Source organism: Notamacropus eugenii, chromosome 6 (assembly GCF_028372415.1).
Source record: "Notamacropus eugenii isolate mMacEug1 chromosome 6, mMacEug1.pri_v2, whole genome shotgun sequence".
Classification (NCBI taxonomy): domain Eukaryota; kingdom Metazoa; phylum Chordata; class Mammalia; order Diprotodontia; family Macropodidae; genus Notamacropus; species Notamacropus eugenii.
This window is the reverse complement of record NC_092877.1, coordinates 137,784,297-137,796,542: the sequence shown is the minus strand read 5'-3', so window position 1 is coordinate 137,796,542 and position 12,246 is coordinate 137,784,297. Positions and strand designations below refer to the sequence as shown.

At 41.4% G+C, this 12,246-nt stretch overlaps 1 protein-coding gene across 2 annotated transcripts in view; it reads left to right on the top strand.

Moving 5' to 3' along the window:
• RNF150 (ring finger protein 150) overlaps nt 1–7,025 on the top strand; it is a 339,646-nt gene extending 332,621 nt beyond the window's left edge. Inside the window, exons 7-8 of one of the 2 annotated variants that reach the window (XM_072621110.1) lie at nt 6,162–6,268; nt 6,850–7,025. In XM_072621110.1, the coding sequence (XP_072477211.1) occupies nt 6,162–6,268; nt 6,850–6,876 (134 nt within the window). In that variant the 3' untranslated portion in view covers nt 6,877–7,025. Of the gene's footprint in view, nt 1–6,161; nt 6,750–6,849 lie in introns of those variants that run through there. The other variant, XM_072621111.1, reaches the window with a different exon arrangement.
• The last annotated feature ends 5,221 nt before the right edge of the window (nt 7,026–12,246 follow it).

Sequence of the window (12,246 nt, the reverse complement as noted above, 5' to 3'; positions counted from 1 at the left end):
ATAAAATACAAATTAACTTAAAAGCATTAATGAATTCATTGGAGGAGTTTAGTACAGTGCTTGGAACAGGGTTAAACACTTAAATGCTCTTGATTTATTATTAATTATTTACATATATGTATAATTATAATGTAATTATTTTTATAAATTACATATATAACATATTTATACATAAATCATATATGTATAAATATAATAATATATAAAAATTATGGTGAAAACCTGCCACCTTATTAGTGTAGAGAATTCTACTGTGGAAATGTCCTCCACTGATAGAGATCAAAGACTCCACTGGCAGAGCTAAGGTTCCTTGGAGAGAATCCTGAACATAGTCACAGGATCCTGAATTCAAATCCCAACTCTACTGATTACTCTTCTGTGTGACCTGGGCCAAGTCTCTTAGCTTCTCTTGACCTCTATTTTGTCATCTGCAAAATGAGGGGTAGGGATCGACTCTGCTTCTTAAACTCTAGGTCATGACCCCATAGGGGATTTTGAAAACTTTGGCAGCAGTAAAAGGTTCCTGAATGTACAACGACCAAAAATTAATTCAAAACCAAACACTTAATGAATCCAAGGTGTTCCTGGCAGCACTTTCCCATATTGCAACCTCATTGTACCCTTGGTTCTAAACCCAAGGAATGTGTACTTTGCACTGTGCATGCCCTCAGGCCATGCAACACCAAGACACAAAAAGGGGTAACCAGTGGAAAAAGTTTAAGAAGCTCTGTTTTTGACTTTGAAGGTGCTTAGAGCCCTGGCTTTGAAGGAGAATCCAGAGGCTCCCAAGGTACAGAATCTTAAATTGACTCAAAAGCTAAACTAGGCATTGATTGTACAATTTACAAAAGAAATCCTCACTTTACAAAGAATATCTTATAAAATTCCTTGAAGTTCCAAACTATGGGAGTACTTTTAAAGTGAATTAATTTATCCATTGTCTAATCACATTCCGCTTTGCAGGAAGATAGCTTTACCGTAAAGTATGGTATATGTATGTCTCAATAGATACAGAATAAGCTGAGCAAGCTTGAGAGTAGGGACTTGTATTCTCCTTCTCCTCCCCATTCCTAACTCAGAGGGCGGGAGGAAGGGAGGGAGGGAAAAAAAGGCATTTACTAAATGTTTGTTATGTACCAAGTACTTTGCATACAAAAACAAAAGCAAAGGCAGGCCTTTTCCTCAGGGAGCTTATGGGGAGATAATACTCTTGATAATATTCTAGGTCTCCAAGGGCAGTGAATCTACCCCCTCTCCCCCCCCCCCAATCCTTGTCAATGAATAAGATTCTACCATATATTATAGAATAAAGCCTCCCCCTCTTCCCTCCATGTCTACATAAGTAGTCATGGCACCAAGAACTCCTTTAAGTGCTGCCTTATCAGATGTAGCTGGAGGTGGGTTTGCACACAGGTTCTCAAAAGTCTCTGCACGAGACTACAATTCATACTCTAATTATATATCCACAACCCACCGGTGAATAGTCACAGGCAATCTGCTCTCACTATAATAGACAGAAACCTTCTTCAATATAAAAACCAGTTGCTTCTGATTTGTATTCCTACACCTTTTCTCAACATCTAATTCCAGCCCAATCTAACAGTTGCAGTTATCAGGAAATGTCAGCAGTGCAGAATGAGAGAGAAGGGGGACAACTATAACTGGGAGCTACATTTCACTTTCTAAATCACAATTCATCTTAACTGCATGATTGCTGAAGAGAGGAAAGAGCAGCAAGTGAACTCATCAAAGCAAAAATGTATTCAAACTACTTAAAATCACCTTTTTGGTTGTTGTTTCGTAACCTCATTCTTAAATGTCAGCCCAGGGAGCCAATGAAAGGAAGGAAGAGTCAGATGCTTAGATGAGGCAAGGAGAAAGGGAACACCAATGTCTGGGCTCAGGGTCATTGTCCTCTCATCCAGTAGCAGCCCACTGTCCGTCTGGGAGACCAGTTACCATGATATTTAGTCAATTAAGGAACGTAGAGAGCCCAGAATGATGGAGAGGACAGAGACCTGGCCTGTCCACCAAAGTCCCAGAACCACAAACTTGGAAACACCATCAAGGACTTCCTCTATGAGCACTGTGCCTCCAACTTAGGCCACTTAAGAGAGGAGCAGATTGGTTGAATGGACAGTCTTTGGTCAGGAAATCCATCTATGCCATCTACTGGTTGTATAGCTGTTGTAAGTAAGTCACAGCTTCATAGCATCTCATTCTCTTCATTGTAAAAATGTGTAGAGCAAAAGGATGGTAGTAAAGAGTAAAGTTATTAGATGAACTCAAAATAAAAAATTAGCAGGTGAACCAGAGGCAACTGCATGTAAGTGGAAAAGATCACTGAATGTAGTCAGAAGGCTTAGCTTTAGGTCTGCCTCTGTAACTTACGAGTATCATCCTGGGTAAGTGGCTTAACCTCACTGGCTATAGTTTTCTCAGCTATAAAATGAGGTGGGGGTGTTGAACTAGATGTCTCCTATGAAGAATTAAAAATTTGAGATCTTATGGTTGCAGGTGGCTTTTGAGATTCCTTCCAGCCCTAGATTTCTGTCCTAAGTAGAAGCTATTAAAGCATTTTGCAGGGGCAGCTAAGTGTGCAGTGGATAGAGTACTAGTCCTACTGCCAGGAATATCCATCCTGTGTTCAAATCTGGCTCAGAAACTTACTAACTGTATGACCCTGGGCAAGTCACTTAAGCCTGTTTGCCTCTGTTTCCTCATCTGTAAAATGGGCTGCAGATGGAAATAGCAAACCACTCCAGCATCTCTGCCAAGAAAAGTCCAAATAGGGTCATGGAGAGTCAGGCACAACTTAAACAACCACAAAAGCCTTCTGCAAAATGGGAATAACAATTTGTTTTCAATCCAACAAATGTTTATTAAGTGCCAACTATGTGCAAAGCATTGTGGATAAAACAATTGAAATAAGTTATGGTCCCCACATTTAAGGAACTTATAATGGGAGAGAGGATAAGATTTGTACCTAAATAACTAGAAGGAGGAAAGATATAACATAAAAAATGCTCCAAAAATTTGAGAGGTCACTTTGACCTCTGAGAACCAAGGAGGTAATAATTGCACTGGGCTTTGGAGAAAGAATCATAAGATTATTGAATTAGAACTAGGAGAGATCACAGAGGTCATCTAGTTCCACACCCTCTCTTTACACAGGAGACTGAGCCCTAGAGAGCTCAAGTGATTTGCTCAAGGTTAAATAGGTAATAAAGGGGTGGAGAAAGGCAATAAGCCTCTCCATTACAACCACTGTTTGCCCGGTAATGTTGCTAGAAGTATTTTACAAATATTATCTCATTTGATCCTCACAATAACCCTGAAAGGAAGGTGTTATTATGATCCCTATTTTACAATTGAGGAAACTGAGGCAAACAGAAATCAAGGAATTTGTCCAGGGTCACACAGCTAGTTAAGTTCCTGAGGTCAAATTTGAACTCAGGTCTTCCTGACTTCAGGCCTAGAACTGTTTATTTGCCTAGGTAATAAGTGACTGAGCCAGGATCTGAATCCAGATGCTCTGATTTCAAATCCATCACTCTCCAATGTGTAGCACGATGCCTCTGAAGGAAATGAAACAGGCAGAGATGGGGACAGGAGGATAGCAGGACACAGGGATCCCTGGAGGACACTGGAGACAGCACAAGCAAAGGCAAGAATGGTCACCGAAAGAGGTGGGGGTGCAGCTCTGCTCTGTTTACCTCAAACTGAGTTTATCTCCAACATATAAATTGTATAATGAATGATAAATGCAATTGTTGGTGACCATGAGCACAGAGAAAAGTGAACAGACACCTTTTCTATTTAGGAATATGAATTGTCAGACCAAGGAGAAGGTGATAAAATTAGTATTTTGGTACTTCCACAAACTATGATTTCATTAAGTTGGAGGGTTCATCTACCAACCTAGATCCAAACTCCTTCAGGACTTAGTAAAAAATCATTTGAGATTTTGTAGAGGGACAGGGTCAAAGGAGAAAACAGAATCAATGGAGGACAGGATAGAGGGAAATATAGTTAGTTTTTCACAACATGGCTGTTATGGAAGTATTTTGAATGGCTATACATGGATAACCTATACGGAATTACTTGCCTTCTCAATGAGGGTAGGTGGGGAGGGGGGAAGGGAGAGAATGTGGAATTCAAAACTTTAAAAATGAATGTTAAAAATTGTTTTTATATGCAACTAAGAAATATGATATGTAGGCAATGGGTATAGAAATTTATCTTACCCTACAGGAAGATAGAAGGGAAGGGGATTGAGGGGGGTGTGATAGAAGGGAGGGCAGATTGGAGGCAAGGGCAATAGAATACACATTGTCCTGGGGTGGGAGGAGGGGGAGATGGGGAGAAAATTTGAAATTCAAAATTTTGTGGAAGTGAATGTTGAAAACTGAAAGTAAATAAATTTAAATAGAAAAAAAAATTTAATCATTTGAGAATTACTGTTACCAAAAAATGCATCCTGTGGGAAATGGGGTAGTGAGCATTTAATAGGGCTGATAATGTAGAGAGTACAAACAGGGCCATCGAGAATGCAGGTTTCCCCCAACTCCAACCTTTCTTTCATGTTTCACCTCCTGCAAGGGCATGCTCTGAGCAAATTTAGAAGGAATAGTTAATACTGTCCTGAGCTTCCTCCATGCCTGGTCCTGTGCCCCATAATGGGGTTAGTGGCCTTATTTCAAGGTGTATGTACTTCCTTCCCCCACCAGTGGCTAAACCTTCAAACCAATTCCTCTCCTACCCATTGTCCGTCAGTCTTTTATCAGTGTAGAAATCTCTTTTTCTCAGATACCTTTCCTCTTTCCTTGGTGGACCCATCTAACGCTTGTTGTCCCAGGCACAAAAATAGCTAGTTATGATATAATAATAGCTAGTCTAATAACAAGATTCTCCAGAATTGGATAGATTGATAGTAGGATCACAGATTAAGATCAGAAAGGTGCCCCAGAAGCTATGCAATCTCAACCCTTCATATCACTGATGAGGATTTGAGGTCCAAGTTGATTAAACTTGTCCAAGATCACCCAGCTTGTTAGTGGAAGAGAAGATTTAAACCCATGTCCTCTGACCACAAGGCTTATCTTTCCATTTTACTGTGCTGTACTTTGGGTTAGTGATATATAGTGTGTCACTAGGCCTGTACTTGCAGTTTTCCCACCTTCGTAGAGTAGATATTCTTCTTTTATAGGGTCACCTCCACCCCTCCATATATGTGTGTGTGTATATGCATATGTATACAAACATACATGTATATGTGTATTGTTTGTATGTATACACATACACGTATATATATATATATGCATTTTATAAACACCATGTTTCTTGTTCAGTCATTTTCAGTCATGTTCCAATTCTCTGTGACCCATTTGAGTTTTCTTGGAAAAGATGCTGGAATACTTTGCCATTTCCTTCTGCAGCTCATTTTATCAATGAGGAAATTAAGGCAAACAAAGTGAAATGACTTGCCCAGGGTCACAGAGCTAGTAAGTATCTAAGGCCAGATTTGAACTTAGGTCTTCCTATCTCCAGGCTCAGCACTTTATCCAGTTTGCCATCTCCAAGAAGTCACAATCCTATTTGATAATGAATTTCCTTATGTTGTCCTTCTCCAGGTCCACACAGAAGAGGTAAATAAGACCTAACTAGGATATCTGTATTGCTATGACCTTAAGAAATGGTTTTTAATACTAGGATAAGGATATGGATTGGGCCTATGATTCCTCCTGGATAGGGTTTTCCCAGATAAGAAAGCTCTACCAACAAATCTGCAGCCTCCAGGGATTGGCTAACTAGGTCCCTAGGATCAAATCTGGTCAGCTGTCTACTTCTGTGCCATGGTCCAGTGAAATGAAAATGGTTTTTGCATCTTGAAGTTTTATCATATTTAAAAATACAAAAACCATTCTTAGTTCACTGACCCCTACAAAAGCAAGTGAACCATATTTAGCCCACCTCTGACTAGAGCACTGAGAAATTAAATTATTTGCCCAGGTTAGCTTTGAAAACCCAGGTCTTCTGACTTTAAAACCAAGTCCCCATCCCCTGCCCCATACTTCCTCTCTTTTAGAGCTAATGAGATGTAGATGATCTAATGACCAAATGCCCTAGTCTAGATCTCATTGTTATTTTTCTGCTTCTAGGTGAACAAGAGCCAGCGGTCAGCAGTGATTCAGATATCTCGTTGATCATGGCGATGGAAGTTGGACTCTCTGATGTGGAGCTTTCCACTGACCAAGACTGTGAAGAGGTGAAATCCTGAAACATTGAGCAAAGACGAAGGGGATGGTGGGGCTCTGGGGGAGGGGGGAAGGGCGAGCTCCAGGCCTCACTACAGTCATACACCTCCAGACCACCACCACAGCTTCCGTGTGCTCCATTCTGGGAGGGTCCAAGAAAAGCAATACATAGAGTTGCATCAACCTGGACGCAGTTTCAGCATCTCTCCATTGTCAGTCCATGATGTTGGCAGCTTGGAAGTCGAGAGCGGATTTATTTTCCACCGCCCCCACATGCTCATGGACACGGGCTTCAGCGGCTCAGAAAACAGTGACTGCAAGGACAACCTCAAAAGTGTTTCCTCCTTTCATTTCATCTGCTTATTCCCCCCCCCTCCCTGACCCCCAGCGGCTCTCGCTTGGGGGTGGTTGGTAGTGTTGTTGGCATTTTATTCAGTGTTGTTCTTCTTGTTATTGTTTTTAAGGGTATCTGTAATTTGCTTGACATCTGCATCACTTTGTCTTCCTTTTGTTCCTTTTAGCTTATCCCTCCCCCATTCTTGTCTGGAAGCAACCAGTGCCTGCTCTGATCCATTTGTAATCCACCTTTCAGATTTCCAGCCTTGATGTTTCATCATGAAGTATGCGTGGGTCTTAGAAGAACTGGTGCCCCAGCCCCTCACAACCATCTGAACCAGCTTTCATTAAGATTTTCAATCTTCCCAAGCAAATCCTGAAAATCGCATCTGCCTGAGCCTCCCCATCACCCCACTCACCTGACTCCAAGCCCTAAATCCCCCAAGAATGGAGCCTCGCCATCTGAAGCTACGTTGTCCTGGCTTCCACTTGCCAAGTGCCATTAAAGGCACAAGTCACATGAAAGGAGAGGAAAACCTCCAGTTGTATTACTAGCATTCCATGATTTTAAAGGGCTGGTAACTGGGGGCTCCTAAGGAATTGTGCCGCTAGGGACTGTGCTCTTTCATCTTCAAGCCAAAACCCTTGTGCATTGGTTCTCATGAGAATATGGATCCATATTAGGTGGAGAGTGAGCTGGGCTTGATAGGTTATGAAAACTGAGTGGGGAAAGGCCATGGCAGAGTTGGCTATTTCAGAGCCCCTAAGCATAGCAAGGACAACAGCCGCCATGTTTTCACTTAATCCCAACACTGACCCTGGCCCATATGGAAGGATTTAGGTGACTCTTTAGTGAAAGGTTTGCCTCAATTCCCTGAGCACAACTGTTTGCCAGGTGAACTGTAATGCTTCTAAATCATTTTATCTGCAGAACAACTGTGTGAGACTCGGCTCAGTCAAGTTTATCTTAGCTGTGAGAGGCCAAGCAAGGGAAAATGAAGAGGCACTGAGTATGCAAAAGCCTCCCAGGGTTTTAAAGCCAGGTTTTTGTTTTTACCTCTTTTTTTTCTCCCCCTGCCTTTGACAGAGATATGCTATTTTTTTATAGCATTCAATTGTGTATTACATTTAAACTGTCCAAGTACTGAGAAGACTTTCAACTTGGCTTGGTCAGTGGTTCTTGCTGATGATCACTTCAGCCCCCTTGCCCACTGTGTGAAGCCTCCTGCATCCATGATGGCATCTAGGGTATGAATCCCCTTCACATTCCCCTGTATTCTGAGGAGGACCATTTTACCCCACTTCAAAAATCTCTTCAACAAACAGATGTGGATTTTGCTATCACAATATGCCACCTGCCAAAACATGGAACAGAGTTCAGGGAGATAACTGGCCATTGTAATCTGTTATTTAGAAGATCCCCTCTTGAGCAGGTTTGCAGATTGCCAAAAAGGAAAGGAAGTGTTTTCAGCCTACAGGAACTTTTCACCCACCTAGGATCCAAACTATTCCTCTGCAGAAATGAGATCTTTGAGTATGGTCTGGCCATTCTTTACAGAGGGACCCTTGTTCACAGCTCTGACCAGTGATATGGAGCTGAAGTGGGAGCTTGGGGAGACACTCTGATTTGGGGTGGAGAATGGAAAACTATTGTCTCCATGACCACAGCCTGATTTAGGCATGGGAGCTAATGTGTTGCAGATAGAATCCTTGAATGGTCAGGACAAGAGCCCTAAACATGAGCAACGTGAAGATACCTTGTTCTATACTATTTCCATATGACTTGTAAAGTACTGGGTGATTCAAGATCCTTGGATGAAAGGTATTAAAGGCAAACATTGATTAACCAACTATAGATTATCCATAGAAAATTCTTAATCCCAGATGAGTTTTTTCTCTTTTCTACTCAACATATGACTGGACCACCTCCCCCTCCATCAATCACTGTGGGCTCAGAAAATGCAAACTGATTTGGGTATTAAACTGAGATAAACAAGATTAAAACAAATCTGTGATTGAAGCGAAATCAGAACACGTTCCAGAGCCAGATTTTTTAAATGACTTTTGAATTATATTATGCTTCTGGATTATCAGCATTGTTACTCCCCTATAGTAGTAAAGGTTAGCAAAAGTGAGATATACATATGAAATCATAATCATAACTCTTGCCTAAGCTGACCTTGCAAGGCTTCCTTCATATGAGCCTCAGTTTCCTTATTTGTAAAATGAGGGGGTTGAACTAGATCTCTAAAGTTTCTTCTCTAAATCTGTGGTCCTCTGATCCTACCTCTGCGACTCTGGGCAAGTCATTTTTGGGACCTCAGTTTCCCCATCTGGGAAATGGGTGGATAAGACTAGATGATCTGTCGAATGATTTCTAGTTAAATCCTGTTATTTGGGGCACAAAGACAGGAACCCACTAAACAGTGGGTAGCCCCCTGCATTTTCTACTCTTACCACAGAGCTCTATATTTATAAAACACCACTACATTTCCAGTCAAAACCCACTTATTATTCCATATGAAGGACTGTGTTGGGGGAAATCCAAAGGTAATTAAGACATGTCCTCAACGCATCATATCAACAAAGGTCTCAGATTTTTCAGAAGTTATCTATTTACCTGAGCTATAGCTAGGAATTGTTGCATAATTGAGCCTGAAGAGAGGGAAGTGCAGAAGACAGTCTAGATATTTGTGCCCTGGAGCAAAACCCCATTCACTGTATTCTCATTTGGGCTCAGCTCCTTACTGAAAATCGGTTTGGGGATTAGTCACTAATGTGACTCAGTTACATAATGAGAGGCAAGTTTGAGGTTGAGCAGGAATGATAGCTGTCTAGTCATCTCTCCCCCCTTTTCTCTAGGTGTAAATACTGCCCAAATAGACTTATGGATCCAAAGATTACCTTTTTCCCTTTTCTAATTAATACAGGGTAAAAGAGCCCTTTAGGAAACCTTTGTGAAGGGGGAAGAGTCCCCAATGGCTAAACTATGCCACAGATGTCAATTATTCCTTAGGCTTTCTTTCACCACTTTTTATTTTGAAATAGATCATACAATTCATTTCAGCTTGGTGATGAAATAAAATTTTATGTCTCATGGAATCAGGACCCCATGAGGATTCCAGATCTCCACTTGGCCCTCTCCTAACCTAGCTTAGTCATCTCCTCTCCTTCCCCAGCAACAATACAGTTCAACCCTATAGATAACACTTTAGCTAGTGAATTTCGGTTTCAAGGAGTGGGGATGCTAAATATTGTCATTAAGTGCAGGAATTCTCTGTCAGTGCAGGGCTTTTGTGTTCCTGAAGAAAACAAGAGCCTTCTAAGTCTGTGAACTGCCCAGCTATAATCCAGTGGATCAAGAAAGTTACTCTTTCATCAAATCTAAATTTTCTTCCTTAAAACTTTGCTCTATTCTATTTTGGGGAGACAAGTGAAGTTAAGTGACCTGCCCAGATCACTGGGTGTCTAAGCCTGGATTTGAACTCAGGTCCTCCTGACTCTAGGGCCAGCACTGTATCCACTGTGCCACCTACCTGCACCAGTCTTCTAAGAACTAGCCTCTGAGGCCAAGCAGAACAAGCCTCATCCCTTTTCCATAGGATAGTCCATCAAATACCTGAAGTTATCTTGTCTTCCTTAAATCTTTTCTCCAGGCTAAACTTCCCTATTTCCTTCAACCAATCATCAAATGGCATGGAATTAAAGTTCTTCTCCCTTCTCATTCCCTTCTGTTGGACAATCTCTAGTTTGTCAATATCTATCCCTAAAATGTGACTTTTCCTTCTGGGAAAATCTGGAAAAAATCTTCTATTATTATCACCCGCACATTATTCTTGGATGTATCCTAAAGCTTGATTCTGGCAAAAGTTTAGCTCCCCGGTAGGTCAGAGTTTTGAGGACGCTGAGTGCATCAAAAGTGGAACATTCATGTCTGTGAATTTAAGTCTAACAAGAGATGCCCCATTAGCATTTCTGGACAAAACAAGCCAGACTTTGGATTCATGATTTTATATCACAAAGTGTCAAATGACTACTTCAGGTATGGCACCCAGGAATCCTTCTCACCTCCTTCTCAAACCAGGGACAGGAAGCCATTTACTCCCATAGCATCCTCATTCTCCCCTCTTGGAACTTGGGAATCATAAAAAGTTAGAACCAGAAGCTTAATGATTGGCCATCTTAGTCCAGACACCTCAAGCTCATTTCTCATTCTTTCATCCTGTCTACTCTTTCTCCATTTACACTTTCCTCCTTTCCCAGCTTTCTCTCTCTTCCAGACCTCTTCCGTAGGTCAACCAGTGAAACTGTCAAGCACCACTCAAGACTAATGAAGTCAGTGGCCCCTTATCTGTCATTTTGGAGTTGGTTTTTTATTGTTGTTCTCTACATATCTGAATTTGAGCTTCTAACAAGAAAAAGCATTTGCAAATGGGAAGTACAATTTCACAAGGTAGTGAGTTCCCCGTTTCTATAGGTACCCAGACTATCAAGGGTGTCATAGAGGGCATCAATACATTGTAAAGGGAGTTGAATTCAGTCATTCAATTTAGAATTGGAAGAGACCTTTGAGATCATTTAATGAGCCTGAATTCCCTTCCAACTCTGAGATCCTGTGATCTTAACCCAACTTTCTTATTTTCAGTATCATCTCACCAGTCTTGTCCCAAACCACCCTTGTCCCTCTCAGGCTCTCTTGCCACTAACTTCCCCTTTTATAATAACACATCCACCCTGCAGTCTGAATCACTTTCTCCCCAGTATCATCACTACTATTCCAAATCCTCCCCGTCCCTTCCCCCCAACAATTTCCCAAAAAGCTCTGGGGATGGGAGAATCCGTTCCCTCTATTCACTCACGGCATCACACCACCATAAATAAAGAGTTGGTAGGGACCTCAGAAGCCATCTTATCCTGCCCCTTCATTTTACAATTAAGGAAACTTAATTACAGCCCAGTTCAGTGAAATTACTCAAAGTCGAATGGGTTATAAATGTCAGATACGGTATCTGAGCCCAGTTTCTTTGAGTCCAAAGCTAACCTTTTTACCAAGCCATCTCTTATCTTAACTCTTTTTCTTATTTCACTACAAATAGATTGTGAGGTGATTAGGGATGCTTCGGAGAGGGAGAAAGGAAGATAGAAACACTCATCTCCACTTGGTCAAGTTGATGCCATCCAGGTTGTAGTGATTAATACCGAGTGCCTTGAATAACAGTGGTTAAAGGAGGAGGACAAAAAACCAAAACCAGAACCCTTTGATTGGTCACACAGTGAGGGGAAAAATAAGGTCAGAGGATCTTGAAATGAACAGGCAAAATGAGAAAACAATGAATATGGAAGCAAGAGGATCTGGATTAGAATGCCACAGGCTCTACCCCTAACTTCCTGGGCAGCCTTGGACAGTTTGCTTCCTCTCTCTATGCCTCAGTTTCCCCATCTATTAAAAATGGGGGAATTTGGTTAGATTGTCTAAATTTCCACCCAGTTCTAAACCTCTAGAAGCTGCTGTGGTCGTCCGTTTGTTATAAGGACTAGAATTGCAGCTCTCCATTGAATAGACTTGTTTTTGAGGGACATGATTACAGCCCATGACAATGGAGAGGAGAGAAAAGAGAAGAGGTTGTTTCTCAGTAAACAATGATTAAGTTCT